This window comes from Ovis aries, chromosome 11 (genome assembly GCF_016772045.2).
Source record: "Ovis aries strain OAR_USU_Benz2616 breed Rambouillet chromosome 11, ARS-UI_Ramb_v3.0, whole genome shotgun sequence".
Lineage (NCBI taxonomy): Eukaryota > Metazoa > Chordata > Mammalia > Artiodactyla > Bovidae > Ovis > Ovis aries.
The window spans coordinates 12,999,885-13,014,312 of NC_056064.1; the positions used below are offsets into that span (position 1 = coordinate 12,999,885).

General features: G+C 45.3%; 1 protein-coding gene across 4 annotated transcripts in view; it reads left to right on the forward strand.

Moving 5' to 3' along the window:
- Positions 1-2,670: 2,670 nt before the first annotated feature.
- The window catches only part of AATF (apoptosis antagonizing transcription factor), a 114,125-nt gene continuing 102,367 nt past the window's right edge, over positions 2,671-14,428 (forward strand). For all 4 annotated transcript variants that reach the window (XM_042255362.1, XM_042255363.1, XM_027975312.2 and 1 more), the window contains exons 1-4: positions 2,671-2,899; positions 3,899-4,090; positions 6,735-7,163; positions 7,892-8,029. In XM_042255362.1, the coding sequence (XP_042111296.1) occupies positions 2,809-2,899; positions 3,899-4,090; positions 6,735-7,163; positions 7,892-8,029 (850 nt within the window). In that variant the 5' untranslated portion in view covers positions 2,671-2,808. The remainder of the gene's footprint in view (positions 2,900-3,898; positions 4,091-6,734; positions 7,164-7,891; positions 8,030-14,428) is intronic.

The following is a 14,428-nucleotide window of genomic DNA, read 5'->3' on the forward strand; positions in this document are numbered from 1 at the left end:
CTGAGAGTTGAGAGCGCAGTCTCTTCTCCTTCCTGGGCTTGGCAGCCTGGTTTCTCCCCGCGGCCATCTTAGAGCCGCCACCTTTAGCCATCTGCCCTCAGGGTTCCAGCCTGCCCTGGGCAAGGGAGGCAAAGCTCACCCACCTCTCTTTTCCAGAATGGGGGCAAGTGGGAACTGCTTTGGGGTGAGACGAGGTAGGGGAGGAATATTGGACAGGCACTGGCAGGGGCGTGGGACCCTGGAGAGTATCTGAGAAGAGAGAAGGGTAAGCACCTGGTTTCCCTAAACTCTTGAGCTCCTGGAACAGACAGCTGACTGGGACAATGGGGAAGGGGGTGGTATCCAATATCACCTTTGCCTATGTCTGCTCTTCCTACATCTGTCTGCCACTTTGCAGCTCTGAGGCAGTAGGCAGAGGAGCCGTGAACTGGGAGACCCTCTGACCATTTCTCCAGAGAGGACTGTTCTTTAGGGAGCATGCTCCCATTTATTCCCTTGCCTGTCCTCATCTCTTTTGCTCACATCACTAGGGTTTACATTTACTAGCCAGGGTTTACATTTCTTCCAAGAGGTAGAGTCTTTAAAAATAGCCCCTCCCATAGTCCATCTTCCATCTCCACTCCCACCCCCATCAGGAAACCCCTCCTCCCTTCTCAGGAAACCAGAATCAAGCCAGGAGGGCCCCCCAGAGAGGGGATTTTTAGAAGGTTGCTGCCTCCTGCATCTCCATCTCTCAGCGACATCTCAAGTCCTAGGACTTCTTTCCTCCACTCCTGGAGTCCCCTCTCTATCCTCAGGATGGCGTAGGAAAGCAGGGGAAGCATTTTGGGGCCCCTGAGATATGTGTAACAGGAGTAGGGTGGTCTTGATTTCTTCAAAAGTCTTCCCAAGTCAGTGGGCACCTGGCCGGAAACCAGAGTGGGGGAGCAGACGTTTTCTGCCCAGAATTATCCAGCACTGTCTTGTTTGCATGACAGCTTAGAGGTGGTCTCTGCCTTGATTCACCTCCCCCCTCCTCCCTTTCCCTCACCTTTTTAAATTTTAACCCCAAGACCAGGTTTCTGAGCTTTATCAGTGTCCCAAATAGGAAAGGAAGAGGACTGGGGGAGTAGTTTCCTAAATGTGGGTTGAGGGAAACATTTTTGTCCTTCAAAGCCCAGGGCGATGGCTGGCCCAGCCCACTGGGTATGCTTTTGCTCTGGAGGCCCCAGATGCAGGCACCAGACTGCAATTAAAGGGGCTATGTTATTTGTGTTTCTGCTTTAAAGCTGTTTTCTAGACTGAATTCTATTGCAGGTGATAAAAAGCAGTTCTCCTTGCCTCAGTGCCTTGCCTAGGGTGCTCCCATCTTAACCTGGAGTTCATTCCTTTCCAACTCTGTGAATGTCTTCCCTGAGGGTGGTCCTTCCCCGCCACAGCCACCTAGGAAGCAGCAGACATGGGACAAGTGGCCTTTTGTTGTTCTTGACGCTGGCTGGCTGGTGGCGTATGAAGACAGGGAAGTCAGGGACCCACACTTTCCTTGGGTTACATAGGAGACACTGGAGAATTGGGGGCTCCCCAAGCTTCAGCTGTGGGATCCAAATGGCCTGGGCTGCTTCCAGGAAGGGCAGGAGGCCACCCCAACCCTGTTTTCTGGATCCATTTGAGGCAGTTTGTTTAGGAGCTTCAAGGTCTTTACAGGTGACCTCAAACAGACACTGTAAGGAGAGACCACTTTGTTCTTCCGTGATGATCCCTTTTTACAGCTTCTGTTTACATGTTTGTTTGCCCTCCTCCACTGATCACCACCAGGGGAGAATCTAACTTACTCATCTTTGTATCTCATTTAGCAGTGCCTGCCACATAGCGGGCAGTCAGGGAATGCATGATGAAGGAAAGTGCATATAAAGGGACTGTATTTTTCTATGTACCTGGGTGCAGTTAAGTTGATCCCATTGGGTCTTTATATTTTGAGTCCATATCTGCCCCTCTAACTGTAGACCTGAGTTTTCCCCATTTGTGCACCAGTTTAAAGTGTATGCCCTCATCTTTGAACACCAACGTTATCATTCCTGATGGGTATGCGGTAGAGTAGTCCTCACTTCGCCCCCTTTTCCCTGCACAGACAAGGCTACTTGGAAAAGTTATAGAATCGATCTTTATTTATGCACAGCCATAGCACTTTCTGTAATAATTATTCCTATTAATAAAGATGCCAGCAGTCCACCGCACACTTAACACATGCCCAACCCTTAGGTAGGATTTCCAAATCAGGACTACCGGTGGGTCAGAGGAGTGCGCCAGGCCCCAGACTCCTCCAAATTGGATCCCAGTCTGTGCTTGCCCTAAAGTACACGTGAGGCTCGAGACGCTCACCCTTTACTCCTCCTGTTTTCCAAATCAGTCACCGCAGGTCATGGCTACACTACACTTTATTTCCAAGCAAATCTCGGACAAATCTCGAGGCATACTTTACGCAGGAGGACGCGAGCAGCGCTTCACCGAGTCTCGGCTCTGGGCCAGAGGTAGCCACGTGCCCTTGCGCGCTCCCGCGCGGCCCTACCCCACCCCTACCCCCGCCCCTCGGCGCAGGCGCACACGCACACGCTGCAGCCTTCCGGGCGCGTGCGCCTCCGTCCTAGCAACGCCCGTAGTGACGCAAGCCCCGCCCCCTCCTGGGAGCCTCCCGGAAGTGGGCGACCCGGAGCCGGGCGTGCGGCTCGGCGCGTCCCTGAAGGTGCGCGGGGATCCGTCTCTCAGGCGAGAGGACTTGGCTGGGAGAGAGCGACGTTCACAAGCGCGGCGCCGGGCGAGGCCTTGGTGACCATGGCGGGACCGCAGCCTCTGGCGCTGCAGCTAGAGCAGTTGTTGAACCCGCGACCGCGCGAGGCGGATCCTGAGGCAGACCCGGAGGAGGGTGAGGCCTGACGCGGGCAAGGCCACGTGCGGAGCGGCGGGCCTGGTCCCGGGAGGACTTGGGCGGCGCGTGAGGAGCCGGCAGCTGGGCCTTGCCGCCCAGCCTACCCTCCTTTCCCCCTGCGCAGAGGAAAACTGCTTCCCGGGAAGGGGGCCCCCTGGGACTCGGGGAGGAGAGCGTCGGGATTCTCCCGATGCGCTTTCTGGACTTGGTGCTCGGGTGGGCGGGGCGCCTGGAGCACTCAGGCTTGGGTTAACTGTTGATCCAGGGCTGTGGCGGACAGCCAGGTTGGCCTCGGGTTGGTAGTCATCTTTCAGGATGCCCTTACTGGCATCGCATTAGAAATGAGGAGAAGGAAGTTTCATTCTTTAAAAAAAAAAACAAACTGCCTGCCTCTGATAACTTACTTGGAGGATTGAAGGAAGAAGTAGGCATCCGTGGTTCCCCTTAAGCCTTTTCAGGCCTCAACACACTTGTTTAGTGGTTGACGAATAAGGCTGCCGTTCTGTAAGCTGCTGTTCAACGTCTAGTTGAGAGTAATCCTGCTTTAGGCTTGAGTCCGAGAAGCGCGAGGAAGGGAGAATACAGAGGGATAAATGAGAGTGCTGGACCGTTTCTTAGGAATAATCAGTTGAAGGAACTGAGGTTGTTTAGCCTGGATAAGCAAAGAAAACTCCCGAGGCATGGGCTGGAGTAGGATACAACGTGATGACGGCTGACTCGAAATATCTGAGTGACTGTCGCATGTGGAGGAGGAATTTAGACTTCGTTGTCTATGTTCCAAGACCTGGAAATATATCTTTCTAGTAGATGCAGAGAGTTAGCTTTCTGTTCAGGGATAGCAGCAAGGTAGTGTGAGTAGTCTGGAGGTAGTGAGGTCCCTGTTCTCAGAAGTTGGTGGGGATTTTGCAGAGGACGAATTTAAAGGGTTGAACAGGGTTGTCCTTAAAGTTGGTTCTAACCAGGAGGTTGTGATTACTTTCCCCCCTCCCCCAACAGCCACTGCTGCCAAAGTGATTGACAGGTTTGATGAAGGGGAAGATGGGGAAGGTGATTTTCAGGCGGTGGGTAGCATTCGAAAGCTGGCATCAGCCTCCCTCTTGGACACAGACAAGAGATATTCTGGCAAGACCACGTCTAGAAAGGCTTGGAAGGAAGACCATTGGGAGCAGACTCTGTCAGGCTTATCTGGTGAGTAGACCTATTTGCATGTCTTTCCTAATTTGGGGGGGTTAAAAATCTTTTTTTTGGGGGGGTGACCTTTGCACAGCCAGTCTGGATGCCCCACTCACTGTCTTAGGATGTCCCACTTACTGTCACTGATTTGGCATTAAGAAATGGCCCTCTGAAGTACTTCATTGCACTTTGTAAGGAATCTAAAGCCTAGAGCTATTAAGTTGCTCTATTCCTAATGTTTACACTAATGGTTCACCCTGGAATGGAGTGACAGAGAAGGCCTTCCATATTTAGATTTTGGAGAGGGCTATGTGTTGGGCTTCCCAGGTGGCGCTAGTAGTAAAGAATCCGCCTGCCAATGCAGGAGACGTAAGAGACGTGGGTTTGATTCCTGGATCAGGAAGATCCCTGGAGAAGGGCATGACAACCCACTCCAGTATTCTTGCCTGGAGAATCCAGTGGAATGAGGAGCCTGGCAGGCTGTATATAGTCCATGGAGTCACACAGAGTCGGACATGATTGAGGCAACTTAGCGCACACACACACACGCATGTGTTGAAAAAGACACCTCAATTGTGTCTGATGAGCATGCTACTCATAGATTTTCCTTTAATTTGTCAAGTCTTGCATTGAGTCACTGGAAAATACTAATTTGTGACACTCATTTCTTTGCCATTGTAAAACTTTCATAACCCTTCCCTGTTCCCTGCAAGAGTTAGGAAGATGTGGGCTTACAGTGTTACAGATTGTGAGTTTCTCTGAGTGGGAGCAGGGGGCTGGATATGGTGATTCGTGAGTGGACGCTATTTGTTTTCCTGTAGAGAGGTCAGAGGGACCATGTTGAGAACCCACAGATAATGTAAAAGAAGTAATCAGTCATGCTCTGATAGCCATGATTTAGGCCTTGAAACATTTCTGGGTACATGATCATCTTGTTTAATCTTCCCAGCAGCCCTGAGGGGTTGCTACTTTTTATCCCCATTTTGCAGATGAGGAAATTGAGGGGCGTATGTGTTACATAACTTATGCAAGGTCATATATCTAGTAAGTGCAGCCCGGAACTCAAATAAGTTAGTCTGACTCTAAGATCTATACTTTAAACTACTGTCATACCTGTAAAGAGCTTAAAGGGTTATTTCTCTTTACGGTTTAGAACTGTATAGTTTTGACAGCCTTCTGTGTCTTGAGTCTGTATATTAAAGTATATCTGATATTCACTTAAAGAAGTACTTAAGACCTATTATGTTTTCATAAAATCTTTGTTTTATGAAGAAAGTTATTGGTAACGGGCCCCTGTACAATTATGCTTCCCGTATGTGGGACCTTCGTGTTCTGCAGTGGAAGAGATTGGATGATCAATGATGATACAGAAAGACCTGTATCAGAAGTAAAAGTAATTTTTTCTATAATTTAATTTCTATAATCAGACTTTTCCAAAAGTAAAATCAGAAGCCATAACTAATATTCCGTTTACTGAAGGATCAAGTTTAGACACCTTCCCATGGACGACAAAACCCCTCCTGGCGGGACTTCTCTGGAGGTCCAGTGGTTAAGATTCTGCACTTCTGTTGCAGGGGGCACGGGTTGGCTCCCTGGTCAGGGAACTAGCATACTGCATTGTGTTCTTGCTGAGTTGCTTCAGTCATGTCTGATTCTGTGCAACCCTATAGACTGTAGCCTTCTCTGTCCGTGGGATTCTCCAGTCAAGAATCCTGAAGTGGGTTGCCATGTCCTCCAGGGGATCTTCCCAACCCAGGGATCGTACCTGCGTCTCTTACCTCTCTTACATTTGGCTGGTGGGTTCTTTACCACTAGCACCACCTGGGAAGCCCTGCATGCTGCATGGCATAGCCTAAAATTTTAAAAAAACAAAACAAAACAAAAACCCCTGAATAACTCTCTGAGCTCATATCCCAGCATCCTGCACCTCAATGTACTTGTTTTTTTTTTTTTTTTTTTTTATTAATTTATGGCTGTGCTGAGTCTGTGTAGCTTCATGTAGGCTTTCTTTAGTTGCCGTGCATGGACTTCTCATTGCAGTAGCATCTCTTGTTGCAGAGCAAGCTCTACAGTGCACGGGCTTCAGTAGTTGCAGCGCACAGGCTTAGTTGCCTTCTTGCACCAAACAATATGTGGAATCTTCTGAACCAGGGGTCGAATGTTTGTCCCCTGCGTTGGCAGGGAGGCTTGCAAGCAGTGGCTGCCCATGGAATTCCCTCAGGACACTTCTGTATGCTGGATCTTTGTCTCTGCTGCTTTTCCTTTCCTTCCCGTTTCTCCGTCTGATGAGCTGCTACTTATGCTTAATAAGTGAAGCTATAAGGTGTCTTTCACCTGAAGCCATCTCTCACTATTCTAACGACACTGCGGTGTGGTTGTTGGTTGTGTATATCTACCACTCCTAGCAGACTGTGAACCCCTCCCCACAGATGCTGCATTCTACTTGTCAGTCTCTAGTTTTTATCCACGGCTGGTTCATAATAGGTGCTTAATAAGTATTTAATAATAAGCATCACTAGTGTGATAGGGATTGTGCTATTGACTTGCATTGAGTACGGTAATACTTTTTTGTCTGGACAGGTGCCATGATCCTTTAGGTGAAACGAAAGAAATGGCCAAGTGTTTGTTTCAAGATTTTCCTTTTCCCTCCCTCGTTTAGATAAAGAAATATCTGATGACGACGGGTCTGCAGATGGAGATTCAGAGGGCCTGGGCCTGGAGGAGTTTGATGAGGAAGCCCTGAGTGCTGAGGATCAGGAGGGTGAGGACGAGGGGGACAGCAGCCTGGCCTGGAAGAAGAGGAGCGGGAGCCACTCACGGACATCGTCGGGCTTCAGTGTCCAGAGCATCAGTGACTTTGAAAAATTTACTGAGGGAATGGACGACCTTGGTAGCAGTGCGGAGGAAGAGGAAGATGAGGAGGAGAGTGGTATGGAAGAAGGGGAAGGTGAGGAAGACTTTGAAGATGCGGGTGAGGAAGACAAGGCCGAATCCAGGGCCAGTGAGGACGACAGGGTGGTGATGACCTTCTCTGAGGTCAGAGTTTCCGAGGAGGTGGAGAAAGGCCGAGCTGTGAAGAATCAGATAGGTTTGTACACTGTTTGCTTGTTTTTCAGAGTGTCTGCATTTGCTCTCCGTTTTGTTTGTCTGTTTGTTTTAGGCAGTTTGCTCTCTCCCTTGTGTGTGTGTATGTGTGTGTGTGTTAATCACTCAGTCTTGTCCAACTCTTTGTGACCCTGTTGACTGAGCCCGCCACGCCCCCCCGTCTGTGTAATTCTCCAGGCAAGAATACTGGAGTGGGTAGTCATTTCCTTCTCCAGGGGATCTTCCCGACCCAGGGATCCAACCCACGTCTCCTGCACTGCAGGCAGATTCTTTACCATCTGAGCCACCAGGGAAGCCCTTGCTCTCTCCTGTGTCTTGTGTCCTGTCAGTTTGTTGGTGACGTGCCCCACTTACCTAGAGGCCTAAAGCACCATTCCCCTCTGCTTGGCCCACCCCTGCTACCCTCACCTGCTTCGCTGGCTCTGCCCTAGTACTTCGGGCGGCTGAGGAAGGTTGAGGAGACGAGCATCTTCTCTCATTGGGCTGTAGCATCCTTTCTCTCAGGTAGCAAGTCAAGATACTGGATTTATCCAGATATCTCGTGCGTCCAGATACTGGATTTATTTCCTGTAATAAATAGAGCGTCTCCATCGCATGAAACTGTGATAAAGCCGTGCTGCTTAGAGGCTGTTTTGATTTCTGGTCCCTCCCCTACTCCCCACCCCAGGAAGATTTTATAACTGAGAAATGGAATTCTATTTTCTGTCTCAGCACTGTGGGACCAGCTCTTGGAAGGAAGGATAAAGCTGCAAAAGGCTCTGCTGACCACCAATCAGCTTCCTCAACCAGATGTTTTCCCTGTCTTCAAGGACAAAGGTGGCCCAGAATTTGCCAGCGCCCTGAAAAACAGTAAGAGTACTTATGCCTCACTGGGATGCACAGAACCCTGGGGGTTCATTGGGATCTACTGGGATTGTATTCACAGCACCACGGAGTTGAGAAGACTTGGCTTTAGTGATGATATAAGATAGTGATTTTTAAGTTAAAAAAGATAGCAGTATAACCCTTTTGTCAGATGAAGGCAACTTTGATCAAGACAGATGGAGTTCTGTCTATTCTCCTTATTTCTACCCCTGATCTCACATGCTCTCCTCCTCCCCTTGGTTTTGAGTAATTTAAAAAAATTTTTATTTTAAAATCTAGGTTTTTTGTATTTATTTATTTGACTGGGCTGGGTCTTAGTTGGGACACACAGGATCTTTGATCTTTGTTGCGCCATGCTGGGTGCTTTAGTAGTGGCATGAGAACTCTTGGCTGCAGCATGTGGGATCCAATTCCCTGACCAGGGTTTGGACCTGGGAACCCTGCACCGGGAGTGCGGAGTCTCAGCCACCAAACCTTGAGGGAAGTCCCTGAGTTACTCTTTTAATGCTCAGAGAGAACCCACTGGTACAAAACGAAAGGGAGACAGTAAGTGACTAAACTCAGTTGGTTTAAGTTGTGTATCATGTGCTTAAAGGATGCCTTGCTTTGTTGGGTAGTTTCTAGAACAACATACAGAGATGACCTTACTTCTGTCTTCCTCTGAGTTGCATAGAGTGAGGAGAAGGTGGGGACCACAGAAGGAAGAAAAAGTTGTAAAGAACTCCTGGTCTGTGAAGTCCCAGAATTTTAGAAAAGAAAAGGAGTTTAGTAATTATTTTCCAGATGAGAGAACCAAAGTCCAGAGAGAGTGAGTTGCCCATAGTTATATAGCCAGATCCCTCCTGGCAGAGACAGACTCCTCCAGCCTTTTCTGCCTTCCAGTCTTGGAGCTGCCTGCTGTATGCCCGTGTGCCCAGCGGCACTGAGGACTGGGGCTGAGGGAGGTATGGGGTGCTGGGATTGCCATCCCTTGTTTGCAGGCTGAGACTTAGTGGTTTTTTTTTTTTTTTAATATTGATTGATTTGGCTGTGCTGGGTCTTGGTTGTGGCATGCAGAATTTTTGGTAGTGGCATGTAAGATCTTTACTTGTGGCATGTGAACTCTTAGTTGCGGCATGTGAGATCTAGTTCCCTGACCAGGGATTGAACCTGGGCCCCCTGCATTGGGAGTACGGGGTTGGAGCCACGGGACCACCAAGGAAGTCTTGAGGCTTATTGTTGTCATTTGCTCTTTCATGCTTGTTTTTATAATATCCTGGAGTTTGAATGGAGGAGGACATCTGATTTGATGTCTGCCTCTTGGTAGAAACACCTTAAACTGTTCCAGATAAAAGGGTAGGATTTCTAGGGTAGAAGTCCTGTGACTCTTTCTCGGAGGGGACTTCCGAGTTTAGTGGGGAATGACTTCCAAGTGACCAGTCTTCAGATTGTGAAGTCAGGAACCTGCAGATACTGTGAGGGTGGGTCTTTTATAAGTGGCTTCCCAACTCTTCCTCCCCTCCTGCCTCGAACAAATGATAGCTTGATGGTTTCCAGCATTTTTGAGGTTTTTGGAGCATTTCTCTGCTATTTTTAATGCCCTAGTGCCCTAATTTCCCTTATGGAAATTTGGAAGGAGACCTCAACTGCTCTAGATTAAATGTCTTCAATGTTTCATAATGAAGCTTTTTCTGTTTTGTTACTGATGACTCTTCTTGCTTGAGCCAACCCTCCCCCTACCCCACTTTTTGGGATTCATCTCAAAATGTAGATATTTTAAGGGTGAGTCAGTGCTTGGTTTAAGGGACACATTCTTACTCTTGGATGCAGTTTAGTTTCTTTAGCTATTTTACTGTTATGTAACTTTTATTTTTGCAACAGTTCAAGTCTTTTTAATCTGCCTCTTTCCGTACTTAGCCAGTTGCTTCTTTGCCCCATCGGTGCATCTCTCAGCCTGACGGAATGGGTCGCAGAGGAAAAGGGAGAAGAAAGGAGTGTTTGTTTGGTGTCACATAGTGTAGGATGGGAGGGTGGAGCGCTTTCTTTTTCTAATTTTTATTAGAGTATAATTGATTTACACAGTTGTGTTTCATGTGTGCAGCAAAATGAATCAGTTATACATAGATATATATCCACTCTTTTTTAGATTCTTTTCCCGTATATGATGGAGTACTGATTAGAGTTCCTTGTGCTCCACAGTAGGTGCTTATTCGTTATCTAGGAGAGTTTTCTAATCACCAGAATTTCTATGCATCTGAAGGGTAGCTCATTTTTGTTTTTACTTTTATGACTGTATAATATTTGTGTGTTTCCCTATCTCGGTGAACAGAGTTTAAGAAAAACTTCTTGGTTACGTTACTCTGGATGAACAATTTATGCTGTGTTTTATATATATATATAGCTGGTGTGGAGCATTGGCTGAATTTGTACTGACCCCAAAACAAACACTGGAACTTATTTTCTTCAATTAAATCTCTTTTCAGTTTGGTTGGTCTTCAGTAAGGTCAGACTGCCTGGGTTTAGATTCCATCTCAGCAGTGGATTAGCTGAGTGACCTTGAGCAAGTTACTTAACTTCACAGTCAGATGGGGATAATATGATTGTGAGGATTAAAGAACATGATCGATATCAAGCATTAGCACAGTGTCTGGCACACTGCACACCACAAATGTTAGGTACACTTATTCTCTCTTTCTGCAGAAAGAGTTGTCTGGCAGTGTTCAGCCCTCTGAATCGTGGTCATCGGTGTAACTAACCGTCATCCCTACTGTCCCCAGTGTTTTTTTTTTTTAATATGTTTGGTTGCCTTGGGTCTTAATTGCAGTACACAGGATCTTTCCTTGCAGTGCACCGACTTTTGGCGTGGGGGCTCAGTAGTTGCAGTGCATGGGCCCAGTTGCTCTGTGACATGTGGGATCTTGGTTCCCTGACCAGGGATCAAACCCGTGTCCCCTACATCACCAGGCAGATTCACTGGACCAGCAGGGAAGTCCCTTCAGTGTTTTTTGACTTTTTACTAGTGTTCAAATTCCCTATACAATTTATTTTTTATATTTTTATTTATTTATTTGGCTGTGCTGGGTCTTAGTTGAGGCATGTGAGATCATAGTTTCCTGATCAGGGATCAAACCCAGGCCCCCTGCATTGGGAGCAAGGAGTCTTAGCCACTGGACCACCAGGAAAGTCCGCCTTATATAATTTAAATAAACCATTTATTCTTGAAAATGAGTCGTGTTCTATTCTGCTGTGCTACTTACAGTTCAGCCTTGGCCTCTTATGACTTATGAAAAGGTGATCAGAGATTTCTTTATTGCCAAGCCCAGTTACTACCTCCCTGGAGCATTCACCCTTTCCTTGAAATTATTGCCCTTTGGTTTTGGTGCTTCCACATGACGTGTGGGTTCTTCTGCGTTTTTAATCCTTTCTCATCTCAGCCTCCTCTTTTGTCCTCTCAGTGTCAGTTTTACCGCATTTAGGATCTTCTTCTCAGGCTGTTTTCTTGACGTATTCTCTCCACGGCCTGGTCATTTACTCTTATAGTCTTAACAACATTCTCTAAAACAGAGTGGACTTCCAGCTGTATTTAAGCCACAGTCAAGTCCTGAGCAGCGTGCCTTTGTACCATAAGCACCTTAAACTCTACTTTTCAGAAACTAAGCAAATCTCTCCTTTCTTCCTCAGCTCTCTTGGTCCCCAATCATGCTGGTATTACATGTTAGTGATTATAACTCTTGCTGTGAAATAATTTCAGAGGCATTTTTTGGGGATATATATATTTTTTTAATGTATCATATTAGGCAAACATTTTCTTTTGTTTATTTTTCTACAAAAATGAACTTATATCCCATATCCTGATTCTGGTGGTTATTAATATTTTTCCATTTAACTACATTTTTTTGGGGGGGGATAAAAGATTATTTATTTCAGAAAGTCAGTGGGAATACAAGTTGGTTGGAGAACTGTAGGCCACCGTGGTTTTACTGTTAAAGAAACCACTTTTTACAGTATCACAATATGTGTGAGAAGTGAGGCCTGGAAAGTTTCTTCCTAAAGAAAAGAAAAGTGAATTCTCTCAGTCGCATCCAACTCTGCAACCCCACGGACTGTAGCCTGCCAGGCTCCTCCATCCATGGGACTTTTCAGGCAAGAATACTGGAGTGGGTTGCCATTTCCTTCTCCACATTTAACCACATTTTTAACATAATTCTTTTTTTAAATATAAATTTATTTATTTTAACTGGAGGTTAATTACTTTACAATATTGTATTGGTTTTGCCATACATCAACGTGAATCTGCCACAGGAATACACGTGTTCCCCATCCTGAACCCCCCTCCTGGATATTTTTGTAGTTGCATAAATGGTAAGTCATGAAGTAACCATAGCAAAATTAAGAGATTTTCCATGCACAGAACCATTTCTTTAAAGAGGTGAGCTTTTTCTCTCTGATTTTCTTTTAAAAACTTCTATCTGAAAAAAAAAAAAAAAAAAACACTTCTATCTGTAGCATTAGGAGATGGTTCCTTTATGTTGGTGGCAACAATATATAAAGAAGGCGGCAAGATGCTTAAGGAAACCTCCAGCATGAGTATATCTAAAGCTTTTCATTATGGAATATATCAAACCTATATAAAAGTAGAGAGAGTTGTACATGCAGTGAACTTATACACCGTTACCAGTTAAGCAATTATCAACTCATGGCCCGTCTTATTTCATCTACTGAAACTAACTTTTCTTCTACTTCTGCTTTATTTTGAAGCAAATACCAGACAGTCTATCATTTTATCAGGGAATCAGCGTGGATCTCTGAGAGAAAAGGATTAAAAAAAAAAATCACAATAGCATTATCCCACACAAAAACGCTAACGGTGATTTCTTAATTAAGCACAGCTGGTTTGGGTGGAGAGGGAACTGAGAGAGCATTCCTGTAACAGGGGCTCTCCTGTCTTTTCTAGAGTTTACGCTGTAGCTTTAGATGAAGTGATTACAGGAAAGCCAAACTTCAGCTGTAATAAGTTGACCTTTTAGCGAAATGCATGTTATTAATGTATTTAATGAGATGCATTACAGACTGCAGTGAGCACCATGTTTCATTACAGGTCCAAAATGCAATATCATTAAAGACCTTTAATAGAAACAATGGTTGACATTTTGATATTTCCTGTAAGCAAACCCCCCCCCCCCCGAACACAATATAATGTGATATAGAGGAAATGTTGGGTTTTTTTCACTTGCTTAAGAGTATGACACAAATTCCACTATTAGTAAATTAAGTGTTCTTTGCCTTGCTCCACCCTGTCTTCCCAGTTCCCATTCTTCCCGTCTTCTAGTTCATGTTCACCCTCATATCTCTCTGTGCCCTTCCCTGGGCCCATCAACTATTTTGACTTGAATAGACTAAATATTTTAATGCCAGTTTGACCACAGCACTAATAGACACCTTAAAGAACAACTTTTAAAATTTTGAGTAAGTCATGGCAGTCGGAATCTTGATAAATAAGGTTTCTGTTTTGGTTTCTATAAATTATATTTATTTTTAAGTAGGCACTGCATTCACATGGTTCAAAATTCAAAAGATACTAATGACGCTATAGAAAAAATCGTCCCTTCCACCCCATACCCCTGCCACCCAGTTCCCTGTCCCATAGGCAACCAGTATTGTCAGCGAAATTCCCCCTTTGTTAATTACTTAGTTGCCTTAGGTGACAAATCCATGAACATCTATTTAAATGTTCTCTCAATTAACACTTTATGGGTTCATGGCAGAGTTCTCATGAATGATCTGTAGAACCCTGGAATACTCTTAATTACTTGGGATGGGTTTAAGTATTGCTTAGGAGGAAGGCACCCTTAAGCTTCTCCAAATGTAGTGCTGGGTAGGATTAAGGACCCTTATTACCCTGGACTTCATCTAGCCAAGCTGGTGTGAGGAAGATTGATCTTTTTGTTTCAGCTAATGGCTATCATTTTTTTTAAAATAGCTTTACTGTTCTAATTATATAATTATGTCATGCCTACTTCAGAAATTCAGAAAATACTTAAAAGCATAAAGAAGAAAATAAGGATTACCTGTAATCTTACTGCCCAGAGGTAACCATGGTTGTCATTTTGGTGAATATCCTTTCAAACCTTTTTCTGTGCTTACACACACACACACACACACACACACACACTCTTTTTAAAAACAAACATAAAATCTTATGTACTATTTTATAAGCTTATTTTTTCTACTTAATATATTATTTCATGTCACTGTATTTAGATGTATATCAGCATTTTCAATGGCTATAGAATATGCCATTTAACAGATTTATTACAGTTTATTTAGCAGATCCGTATTGATGGATGCTCAGGTTTATTTTAGTCTTTCACTTTGATAAAGCATGCTTTGATAAACACCCTTGTA